Source organism: Anser anser (assembly GCF_964211835.1).
Source record: "Anser anser genome assembly, chromosome: 18".
NCBI lineage: Eukaryota > Metazoa > Chordata > Aves > Anseriformes > Anatidae > Anser > Anser anser.
In genome coordinates this window covers 8,163,002-8,175,637 of record NC_139739.1, presented here as the reverse complement: position 1 = coordinate 8,175,637, position 12,636 = coordinate 8,163,002, and the positions used below count along the sequence as shown (strand labels likewise).

The following is a 12,636-nucleotide window of genomic DNA, read 5'->3' as shown; positions in this document are numbered from 1 at the left end:
CTTGATACAGAATGGCTGTCATGTGTGTGGCTGGGTTATTCTTTATTCCAGTCATTGGTCTCACTGGTTTTCATATTGTTCTAGTGGCCCGAGGGCGCACAACCAATGAACAGGTAAGAAACAGTCCTTTCTCTGTGTTTGTTGCTAAAATGTTGATTTGGGAAGGAAGGTCAGCTTGGTTAAATAAAAAAAATAAAAAAAGACCCATATCTTAACAGTAACACTTTGATTGGAGCTTTTGTGGGGATCTAGGAAGGTTGCCTAGTTTTTCATTTTTTTTTCCTGAATGCACTACAAACAAAGGTTTCCCCCTTCTCTTAGCCACAAAGTCTTATTTACCATTTAAAATCTACTTATGGCCTTGAAATAGGTTTTATGTGGTGAGTACCGTCAACCCCAGAAGTTCAAACTTTATGACTCAGACTGAACAAATCATGAGACTGAATGAAAGAAAGGAAAAGATTAAATCATATTTTTGCCCTGTCTCCTGGTATTTTGAACTCCCCCAGCAAACCCACACTGCACATAACAAGGTCTGAGCTAGCTCTTTGTCTTGCTCTCTTTGTCTCTCTTGTTCTTGTGCATACACACACACATGCACAGAGGCCAGTGGACCTAACTTGTTTTCCTTCTCCAAACCAAGTGCCAGCACAGCATCTTGTGCCAAAAAGCCTGTGAAACTTCAGTTCCCTTACAGTTACTCACGTGTATATAACACACAGCCGCTATGTGGGTGATCCAGACCTATACGCATGCACACATGAATAGCATGAAACAGATGACAGAGATCTAGTCATGGGATTGATAACATGCCCCTGCCACTTGTAAGGGGTAGCTCAGTTACAAAGCGTGATGCTGGGGCATGCAACGTGCCAGTATGCTGCACACAGTACTGTCAGCCTTCTGCCCAAGGCTGATTAATTGTGGATATCCCAATGCTTTACCCTTTTACAGCTCCAAAGTTGTGCTCATACACCTGTTTTTTTTGTTGTTGGATTTTGTTTGTTTGTTTGTTTGGTTGGTTGGTTAACGTTTCCCACCACCACCACCTCCTCCTCACTTTTTTGACTGTTTTCGCACACGTGTTTATGCTGCTCTTGCATCTATGGACTCTCTAGCCCATGCAGAGCAGCGCACTGTTCTGGCTCTTGCAGGCTGATGAATACTTATGTAGCTTGTCTAGCTGCTGCACAGGCTGTAAGTGTTGAAGACATCTGTCTGAGTCTAGGCCTTTGTAAACTGGGATGAGGTTGTCTCCCATCCCACAATAGACAATAAAAGCTTTTATCCATGAATAGTGTGAGAAGTTAACATAAGCAAAGAATCTGAAGTCATCCTGAATTGTTGCCTAACATGGCCTTTGAACAAAGCCGGCTTACTGTAGCTGTAAATCTTTAAATGCTTTTCTCTGCCCATCTTAGTCTTGATTGGAGTCAGCTGCTCTTCATTCTAAAATTGATTTTGGCCAAGTATTAAGTTTGATAGTGCTAACAATAGTGGCATGAAACCCAGCGCATTTTAGCCTTTTAGCCCAAATCATGTTGTCTTAGGCTTATCTCTGTGCAGGGATTAAAATAGCCCTTGAAAATTTTAGGCTGAGGAGGAAGGAGAAATTTAATTTAAAAATATATATCTAATTCTTGTATTTCTGGCTACACTGGCATTTAGATAGGTTGAGAATTTTGCATTTAACTTGATTGAAATAACTATTGGAAAAAGCATCCTAGCTAGCTTTGGTTTCCTGAGCTACCAAACCACTAGAGATTAACTCATCTTCCTGTGCCATTTTCTGAAAATCAAATGTAATGTTGTCTTAATTTCTGCCTAGTCATGTCTACCACATAGCTGGAACTAGAGGATGGTTGTTCCCAGCCTTCAGGTGCCTTTCACAGGAGGGTTATCTAAGTCATTAGGACACCAGACCAGGAGTGATAGATAAGAGATCTGCTTTGCCATTGCTTTAAAACATTCAGTTTTCTCCTGCAGTCTTACTATTGATCTGTTTTCTCACACTGTTAGTTATCTGCTGTCAGGTCCCCAGTTAATATATGCTCACCTACACTTGTCCTCTTTTCTGATTACATTTTATAGGCCAGTGATGCAGACATTTGTGGTGTTCTAGTTGTACAGTTTTGGTAGTTGTTCCTTTTGCGGTTTGTAGGTTTTGAGCATTCATAGTAGACAGACTGTGACTTAGGCGTGCATAGTGGCTGAATTTAGATTCTTGTGAGCTTTCTGAATGCCTCTGAAAGTCTTTAATGGAATCAAAACAACCAACATCTGGTCGTAGCCTGGTATTTTTAGTTTCTGAATAGTTAATAAATACCCTTTCTTCTGAGACTGCTTTCTCTCTCTATCTCAAACTACTTTAGAAACCAAATTGATATAATTAGTAATGTAATCTGTGAGTTAGAGAAATTTTATTTCCATGTTGTGTTTGAGAAACTGGACAGAGAGAGATGAAGTTGCCTTGCCAATATCTGGCAGCAAGTCAGTTTAAGCCCAGGAATGAATGTAGATTTGCCAAATGTCCCAGGCCCATGCTTTAGTCATCATGTTACTCTTCCAGCACTCAGAACTTCCAACATTTCTCTCTTGGCCTTTTAAAGAGTTCTATGGAAGATCAAAGAAGCCAGCATAATATATTGCAAAATCATTTAATCGTTGGTATTTTATGTGCAAGTAATTAAAGTGTTTCTGGTACTCTTTAAACTTGGTGCTTGATCAGGACTATGAGTTGATTAAAATGCATTACTTGCAAAAAGCAACAGTAATGCTTTTAACGGCAACCACTATTAATCTCTCTGGCTTTATTGGTATTTATCCCCATATGGTTACTTTCAAGTATCTGCCTGTTGAGTGCAAACCCTGTATAATGCTTGTGAAGCTTTGAATATATCTTGCCAGTCTAATGAGACTTGACTTTTATTAAAGTAGCTAATTTCCAAGCAAGCATTGTAATCACCAGGGAGTTCCTGGCACCCTCCCACATAAGGCAGTGGTTCATACTGGTTGCTGCTAGGGATAGGATGCTGTTTTAGTAGAAACATTGATCGCATCCAACATAGAGAATGTAGAATTGACACTCCTTTTTGTCTGGAGGGGACTTGCCAGGGTAGAGGAGTGGAGGTGACCAGGGAAGGAAAGGGACAAAAACATGAAGTCAGGCTGACAGCAGGCACAACTCTCATGCGGAAACAGCATTGGAAGGTGAACGTGACAGCTTGGAAATATACTGGGCTCACAGTGTGTTGGGGAAGGAATCTTTTGTTGGTGTGCATGCTGGCTAGAAGTGGCAATTGCAGGTGGTGTGTTAGAGAAGGAGGGAAAAGGAGCAACATTCGAGGTAAAATGGTCTCCTGTTTGGGAAGGACAGTAGTGTTAGAACAAGGAATACTTGTCCCTGGCTTTCTGAGGGCTGGATGATGAGTATTATTTAACAAGAAGCTTGAGCACTGTCCTGAATATGTTTCCAGGTGACAGGTAAATTTCGAGGGGGAGTGAATCCTTTTACCCGAGGATGCTGTGGAAATGTGGAACATGTGCTCTGCAGCCCTTTGGCTCCCAGGTAAGGGAAATGCTCTCAGCTGGGAATAATGGAGGTGGAGGAGTTGTTGGGACAAAGGGAAAAAACATGCATTGTTGGGCTCACAAGTGAAAGACAATTAATGAAATGACAGGGAAGTAAAGCAAAACTCTCCAGAAGTCTCTGTGGTAGCTGCTTCACTGTTGCATGGCTGTAACCTGTCAAAGCAGTTGCTTTCTTCATGTAATTCATAATCCTCATCCCAGAAATATGTATTTGGAATGAGCAAATCAAATTATATCAAGAGCTGATAGCTTTGTCTCACCAACTTGTTCATCCAGTGAATTTCAGTAACAAATTTCAGTAGGTTAATCTTATTTCCAAAATGACTTTTTGCATTGTCTGAGTATAGGTGAGGGATTCTAGTCTACTAGAAAGAAAGAACGAATCTAAAATTGGCCTTTCCCCTTGAGACTTGAATCTAATTTAAGGCAGCTGTGGTTTTCAATCTCACTGGCACTTTCATTATCATAAAACAGATTTTCAACCAGGTCTACATTATGGACCTTAGGATTTTATTTATGGCTTTCTATTTTTGAGGAAATAGATTTATCCCTTCACATCCTGAAATCAAGATTTTAATGCAATAGATAGATGGAGTATAAATATCCTAGATGCTGAGCTGTCCAGTCTGTATACGTGTTAATTACAAGAAGACTTATTTGAGCTTTTTCAGGGTGCTGAGCAATCCCAGGCACCAATACCACTATGTGTCTTTTTACTTTATTTTATTTTGCTGTGCAACAGATAAGTTCTAAATGTCTGTTACTTGTATTAAAGTGAAGACACTGCTTCTCAAACTTACCAAAACTTAAAAATCGGGTCAAGATATTTTAAGAGAATTCAATATTAGAAGTTGGGATATACTCATGTTAAGAGAGGTGCGTGAGTAATATCATCATTGCTATTCTCAGACTTCTAGCAAGCAGTATTTTTCTGTTTTGGGAAGACCTGTTCAAATTGTCCTGTATATTGTAAGTCACTGAGCCATCATTACCAGAATGTCCTGTTCACTAGATAAAACAGAGAAAGCCTGTGTGTGTATTTTGATATTTGTACATGGTACAACCACTGCCCAACTGCGCTCACAGAATTATAGTCCACGGGAAATAAAATAACTGTCTAAAATCAGCCATTTCCCTTCAGGTTTGTTGCTTGCTATAGGCCTGTTTCTTTTTCCTCCATTTATTTGAACACTCTAAACAAGCTACAGAAACAAGTCACAATGTGGTAAGCTAGAACTGACAACACATCATCTTCTCCATGTTAATTCCCCATGTGCTGGGTCTTATTCCCCCAGTCTCCACCTTCCACCGCAGGGAAGCTGTTTCATGTTAACTAGGTAAGCTCTAGTAAATCAATTCCATTGGTGGTAGGCCTCTCTTTCTGTCTTCACATGAACTGTGCAACTGTGTTCTTGTCCATCAGTGCTTCAAAATTTGCTTTTCTCTTTTGTTTTTAATGCATCCTCTCCTTTTGCTCACTAAAAATCTTTTTTATCGCTTTTTAATTATTACCTGGGCTGACATCCATTGAAATAAATGGAGCTTGCGTATGTAGATTCTACCACATTCTTAAATCATCCCCTGGAAGTAGGAAGATTTTCTTGTCTCTATGCCTAGTTGTTAGGTTGTAGTTTACTTTAATGATGACTGTTGAACAATTAATCAGGTATATAGTCGAGCCCAAGAAGAAGCAAGCTGTGAGCGTGAAGCCTCCTTTCCTCAGACCTGATTTATCTGAACGACAAATCACAGTGAAGATCAGTGACAATGGGATCCAAGCCAACCTCAACCGGAGCAAGGTAAGGTAGTCTTCAAGCACTTCTTTTGAAGAGCATGTCTTAAGTGTTATCAAGCCTGGAAATAACTTTATCATTGAAAGTCTTCTTGAGATAATGCATCTCGTGGAAAAATTGACGGAGATTAAGCCCTTGTCTTACACTTTATCTTCTGAAAGTAACACAGATTTGATAACAGCAGCTCTTGATCCAGTAACAGCCTTCTGGGCATCTTTTGGAAGAGGCTGTTGTTCTTTGCAATAGTTAGTTACTTTATGTCCCAAGACTTTGCACCTCCTGGTGTTCAAATTAATTTTAACTAACTTACCATGTTGTGGGAACCAGGTCAGCTGTTCTGCTTTGAGGAAAGTTACAAACTTCCAGACTGTAGGGAGGTTTGTGGTCCAGTGAAGAATATTGTGTCAGAAGCTGAGTTCTCCACTCTCCTCTTGTTTGTTTGTTTAATTTTTCCTGACATGAAATAGAAATAAGGATTATAAAAAAGTAGTGGATTCATTAGAAGCCACTTTGTAAGATTTTTGTGGTGGACAGTTACTTGCTGAGAGCTACCTGGAAAGTTGCTGGAAAATGCTAGAAAACACAATTGTATTCTACCACATATTAACTAACAACCAGATTTTAGTGGAAGGTGTCCCTGCCCATGGCAGTGTAATTGGAATTAGATGATCTTTAAGGTCCTTTCGAGTCCAAACCATTCTATAATTCTGTGATAACTACATAATTCTATGATTACTGTGATGGTAATGTTATTTAGCGTGCCAAGTAGACTAAGATAATGCATTTAAAATTATACTGACTTGTGATGACAATGCTAATTTCATGTATGACAGCTCTTGTCTGCAGTGAATGCTCAATTATATTTGTTGTTACAGGTAGTTCTCATTCTTTGGTAACTCCAGCACTCTGACACATGCTGTTATCTAACCAAGTTGCGGTAATGATTGATTCTTTGGTCATTTTCAGTCTAAAATTAGCCTGGAAGGTCTGGAGGATAAAAGCATGGATGTGCAGCCACCTCTCCCACCCAAAGGAGATCAAAGCAAGTACTCTGAGCTAAAAGGGCAGCTGGGAACCAGTGAAGGTATAGTTGCATGGATCAGAGTTTTATTTTTAATAATACGAAAACATTTTAGCCTCTTCAAAAGGCTTGTGGTATTCTTTCAAAACAGTAGTGGGTTATAAGAGTTCTGAGCTAGAGGAATAAACAGCAGGAAGGAGAAAAGTCGACTTGAAGTGGCTCATTCAAGCCTAGGCTGGATATTTCATTTCGGTTTGGAGAGTTTTTAAACCCTTTTAAACTCCTTAATTTTTCAATCAGTTTTAAAATGAAAAATGTCATTTTGAAATAAGGAATCAGAAATATTAACGTGAAATGCTTAGACATTGCAAACAATTACTTCATTTATGAAAAGATTAAATTAAAGCTCTGAGACTATTTAAGAAATCTTTTTCGGACAAAACTATTTGTTGAATTCAACCCAAATAACCAGTAATTTGAAATATGGCAAAATTACTACTCACCAAAATACATCATTTCACTTTAATGTATTATATTTTCTTCTTCTCTTTAGATTGTTGATCTGGCCACAGGCACTGTTATTTCCTCATGGGGCCCTGTTGATTTTGGTGGAATTATACACAAAAGTACTGCAAGTCTCGTTCTTTCCAGCACAGAGCTCAGTTTGCAGAGGGCCATGGATAGCAAGCACTCAGGGATGATAGTATGCTGTCCATACATTCTAATACTAAATTGTTTGTTGCTTTTCTTCTTCTCCAGAAGGTGGCCTTTCACCCAAATTGATCAGCCCTCCTACACCTGCCATGTACAAGTATCGGCCGGCTTTCAGCAACAATCCCAAAGTCCACTACCATGCTGCAGCTGAGCAGGTGAATGAACTGCAGTAGCCTGGGAGAATCAGTTCCCAATTAATACCAGACAACTTGGAGCTGAGGAAAAATTTACCGCAGGGCTTTTGTGAATGTCAAAGCGTAAATACAAATAACAACATTAGGCATTGTTGTGTGATAGTGTAGATTTTCGTTATGATTCTTTTGGAAACATGTCTGCTTTTGCAGCATTCCTTTGTTGAGCTTGACACATGTGCCTTGCTGGCAAGCATGCATGGCTGCTTGGCCAGTGTCTCGGCCTGATCCTGAGATGCTGAGAAGTGTCACCTCCCATTGGCTTCTCCTGACATAGATGCCAACTCCCATTTGCTTCAGTGGAAGCTGGGCATGCTTAGCGCTTTTCTGCATCACATCCTTTAGACAACAGACAACATGCTCAGTGATTCCTTAGCATGTCAGCTGGCAAAACATAAAAAACATGTAAGCTTCCCAAGAGATATTTTAGTTACATTAATGGAAAATTCTTCATGTTCGACCTGCTTTAGCACCTTGTGAGAGCGTTTGGATTATATATTGGAGGAAAAAAACTTCCAGCACTTCACATCTTTTCTTCCTATTAAGAAAACCGAGGTCCAGACAGAGAGCCTTTTCCTTGGCATGAATGTTGCCTGTCTTAGAAATTTTGAAACAGTTCACAGTGTTTTCTTTGGAAGAACAGTACAAAACTAAACTCACTGATAATAGGCTTGTTGCAAGTTCTCCCTCCAGGACCAGAGAAGAGTGATTTGAAAATCATTGATATAGCTTTCAATATGCATCTAAATCTTTATACATCAGTGAAGATACTCTGAGCACACATAGATACAATATAGATCCAGGATAGGTTCTGATTAAGCCAGGAGACTGGGTGGTGTTATGAATTGAGAACGGAGTACAGCGTCTCCACTCTGAGGGTTGCAGTTTCAATCTCAGCCTAAAAAAGTGCTGTTACTAGAAGCTGACTGGTGTACATTCAAAGAGCTTTGTAGACTTGTGCAATTTTCAAGTAATCACAACTTTCTAGTAGTCAAGTGGGAATATCATAAAAATGAGTTCATTTGGCAATCCGAGAGGATTACATGTATTTGTGTGCCAAACCATATCTAAGTATAACGTACAGAGAGAAAGAGAGTAGTTTGTGTGAGGAATATCATGTTGTCTCATTCCTATCAGTTCTTCAGCCTGTCAATGTAACTCTGCTTTTGAGCAGTGAAAGCTGTTAGGAAAGAGGGATCGGATCACAAGGATAAGTAGCACAAATACACTTACAAGCTACGTCATTTCTTTTTCCTCCTCCTTTACAGGCTGTCACTTGGTCTCCTTTTTCCAGAGAAGGCCAAATTTAGTACCACGCTCTAGAAGACAGTGAGCTGTTTTACATATTTCCCTATCTTCTAGGTTAAAGACCAAAAAATTAAGAAAAAATTGGAATAAAACAGATTTTTGCAAGTTATGCTATTTTGTTAATTTGCCTTTAAAAAATAGATAAAGAACAAAGTGCATTGTCTGCATTTCTGCTTAAATATGTGGCTGATAATCATTCTCTGTAGAGACAGTGCAGCCAATTTATTATGCATTATGGCAAACTCTTCCTTAAAGAAGAAGCAAAAATTATTTGCTTAGCACAGAATGGCCTTTTAAGTGAACAGAACTGCAAGCAATCTTTCACGGAGTGAAAACAAAGGGAAGTTCTATCTGTTTTCAATGCAAGTAAATAAGTTATGGCCTATGTTTCCTTCTCTGAGGTCGCTAATCTCTTCTACACAGGCAGTAAAAAAAAAGAAGATTGCTTCATTTTGTTGTCTAAATCATGGGAAGGAGCCTTTCTACTTTAATTAATCTCAGATGCTTAATTTTGAAGACCTATGACCTGAAATTCAGAATTATTGAACATCATAGCTCTGAGTAAAGTGGTTAAGAGTGTGCTGGTCCCCAGTGTGTTGAAATGAAACCTAAGATATGACTGACTCAGCACTCAAAAGCAGACATCCCTCAACTCATGAGCTATTTCTAGAAAAGTTGAAGCAAAGTGCTTTTCCAAGGGCAGTATTATCTGATTACAATCTGATTTACCTTAACAGAGTTTCAGTTTAGAAGTTTTCTCATTGTGTCTGTGTATTGATTTACTTATTAGTCAATATTATTTAACGCTTACTGTGACTGACTCCTTGCTTCTGAGGTGCTTATCCATATGCTGAGCAGGAGTTAGGAGATTCCTTATAATGAACCTCTGTCATAGCTAGGCCATGAGTCTGCGAGAAGACATTGATGTTTTTTTTTGTCCTGTGCACTCCCATGGAGAGCAAACCTGTACATATGCATTATAGTCTTCTGTTTCTCATACTCACCTCTGTTTTAGATCACCATGCAGGAGGGACACAGTCAAGGAGCTCTGATAGAAGAGGATGGCGGGAGCCTTGACTACCAGTCTGAACCAAGCCTGGACATCCCCAGCTACCGAAAGAGCTCCCTTCACAAGACCTATCAGTCTTCCCCACTCCAGATAGATTCCTTTGCCATCAATTCACGATCCCTGAGCCTGAAATCTGCTGGCAGGAGAGGGACAGACAAAGTGCCCCTTCATCCAATAAAGTCCGAAGGGGCGACTTCCACCCCTTACAAAAGCATCTTTTCTCCCAATTCTCTGTCAAACAGAAATGGGAGTCTTTCATATGACAGTTTGCTAAACCCCATGTCGCCCTCGGGGAGGAAGTGCATCGCCCATTCTGCAGTCAGCTCTGTCGGGTACCACTCACCATATTTATCAGCCAAAATGTGCCATCTACGGGGGAGTGAGCTGCAGCGCCAGCCACCTCAGAGCTTCAGCCCAGTGCTGGGGGGCCCAGCTCCACATCAGCGAGACCCCTCACCAGTCCGCTATGACAACCTTTCCAAAACCATTATGGCATCCATCCAGGAGAGGAAGGAGATGGAAGAGAGGGAGAAGCTCCTCCACTCACACCCTGATTCAGTGTTTGCAGACTCAGGTGTCTATGACACCCCTAGCTCTTACAGCCTTCAGCAAGTCAGCACGCTCTCTGAAGACCCGCGCAGCATGGCGATGAGATATGGATCTAGAGACAATCTGATGGCTGCTACCAGTTTTAGCACAAGGAACCCTATACTGCAGTCCTCAGTGTCTTCACTCTCAAGTGCAATGACAAGAGCACCAAGGACTTCCACAACCTCTCTTCAAGCTGATTTAGCTAATAACAATGTCCAGTCCCATCAAGCACTACAGGGCAGGGTGAGCAATGGCTCCTACAAATCACCAGGCCACCAGGTCCCATCGTCCCCCACAGGGATGCCTAGGTCACCCTCTTATGGAGGCCCGAAAGCTGTCTCGTTTGTAAACACTGTGGAAATTACAGAGGTGCAATCAGTGGGAGCACAAAGGTACGTACTGCTTTTGGAGCTGCTTAGCAATGAGAGCCTGCTTGCAACTGAGCACAGATATTTCCCTGGTGGCATGGCCCAGGTTACGTGTTCACTGTAGGCCAGTGAGGGTGGGACATTTGTGGGTGCTCTTCAGTTCTGTGACACCACAGAGCAACCACATCATGACAAAATGTTTGCACATTTGTTGTAACTTGGACTGAAGGTTAAGTTGTAAAATTCATAGTGGTTTAATGTGTTAGCTGAACTGGATAATTATTTGCAAGATACAGGGCAAATTGTCCCTCCTGTTACACGCAAAAAGTTCTTTTAGTTTGCAGCCTAAATGGAGGCTGGACCCAGCCATTGCCTGGACACAGAAGTAAAGGTAGGATCATGGCATGTGCAAGTGTACCCTACACTAAGGGACACGGCGGCTGAGGCAAGTCCTGGGAATTGTGCTTGTCATAGAGAGCTGCATGTTTAGCTGTACTGAGTGCCCCATAATACAGAACTGGTGATAAAAGCAGAGGCCATCTCTCTGTCTTCTTCCTTACTGTAAGAAAGCGGGGAGCAAAGTGGTGTCTGAGCAAGATCTTCAGCTGCAGGTTCTCCATGCACTATTCCTTCTGGAAATAGGAAAGTTCCTTGGAAGTTCCTTGGAAAGGAAAGTCTGAAAAGCGCCATGTGATCCAGCTGAGGTTGCAGTATTTCAGCCAAGTGAGGCCTGGAGGGCTAATCAGAAATATTTAGGTTTTCTTTGCACCTGGCAATTACTGCACTATTCTGTCCTCTAGTTAAGGTCCCCAGTTTCTCACTCCTGCATTATCCAACATTTTAGGGAAAGTTATTGAAATGTGGGACAACCGTTATTGTAGTTCTCCCAGAGTTTAGTGCCAGCAAGTTTTTCCCCGGTGTTTCCAAGTGAATTGTATTCATTGAGATGATTTGTCTACTGATGGAAGAGCTAACACTGAGCAGGCAGACTATTCTCCCCTCCTCACATACATTAAAGAAATTAGTTTATTTCAGTAAAAGAAGACCTGTGGACTTTCTCTTGTCTCTCTGCCCTCTGTTTGAGCTCTGGACACATCAGCTGCTGCTCTAGGAAAGATGCTAATATGAAAAGCGCATTGCATTTTCTCAGTCTCTGTTTCTTGGTTATGCTGTGTCAGCTTGTTGGTCACACTGCTTTTACACTGTGTTTGTTTAAAATGTAGAGCCTGTAAATTTACTCTAGTTCAGCTCTTTGAAATACCAAAAACCACAAAGTCTGGCAGAAGTGCTCTAGCAAATTAAAAATAGCAATTAAAATAGCTACAGATCCCATTAGATGTTAAAGAAAGTTGCAGACATTTGATACCAATGAAGAGGATCTTTTTTACTCAAGTTTTTAAATCAAGTCGAGTATCTAGATTAAATAGCTCAATAAATTTGTCTTTTTTACCTAGTGAAGTAAACCTGCCACAAGTACTCTCTGCTTTGTAAACCTAACACATTTTGGTTTGCAGGCAGGCAGGAAGTATTCCCTTCTAAAAGGTATTTCAGTCCTAGGTCACTGCTGCTGACATGAGCCAGTCTTAAACTTCAGTGAGCCAAACCCAAGCAGACAAACATTCACTATGCAGGAGGAAGATGTGAGAATACAGCAGATCCTACTTGTTCTGGCACTTCCAGAACATACACAAGGTCTTTGGTAGGCTTTTATCCAGTTGCTCGGTGAATCTTGGAGATGAGGCACACTAAGTTTTAGTGTAATAGTCTAGATTTAAAAGATGTTTTGAGAAAAGCCATTTTGCCTGTACACTCTGGCAGTATGTCTTAAGAAAGGAAATTATTTTAAAGAGTCCATCAGGAATATGGTCTTTAATTACCGGCATCCTATTGTGCTTCCTGACTTGATTCAGTTTGTGTCTTCAGTCATTTAGAAGATCTTCATTTCAGTTTTCCTATGTCTTTCAGAGATGAGCAACATAATTTTAACTTT

The 12,636-nt window shown here is 40.6% G+C and overlaps 1 protein-coding gene across 8 annotated transcripts in view; it reads left to right on the top strand.

Annotated features, from left to right (window-relative positions):
• Positions 1 to 12,636, top strand: part of ZDHHC8 (zDHHC palmitoyltransferase 8) — a 114,414-nt gene that overhangs the window by 94,971 nt on the left and 6,807 nt on the right. For 7 of the 8 annotated variants that reach the window (XM_083803473.1, XM_083803476.1, XM_083803475.1 and 4 more), the window contains 7 exons: positions 11 to 113; positions 3,477 to 3,568; positions 4,887 to 4,928; positions 5,258 to 5,390; positions 6,351 to 6,468; positions 7,165 to 7,274; positions 9,634 to 10,670. In XM_083803473.1, coding sequence (XP_083659599.1) covers positions 11 to 113; positions 3,477 to 3,568; positions 4,887 to 4,928; positions 5,258 to 5,390; positions 6,351 to 6,468; positions 7,165 to 7,274; positions 9,634 to 10,670 — 1,635 coding nt within the window. The remainder of the gene's footprint in view (positions 1 to 10; positions 114 to 3,476; positions 3,569 to 4,886; positions 4,929 to 5,257; positions 5,391 to 6,350; positions 6,469 to 7,164; positions 7,275 to 9,633; positions 10,671 to 12,636) is intronic. The other variant, XM_083803474.1, reaches the window with a different exon arrangement.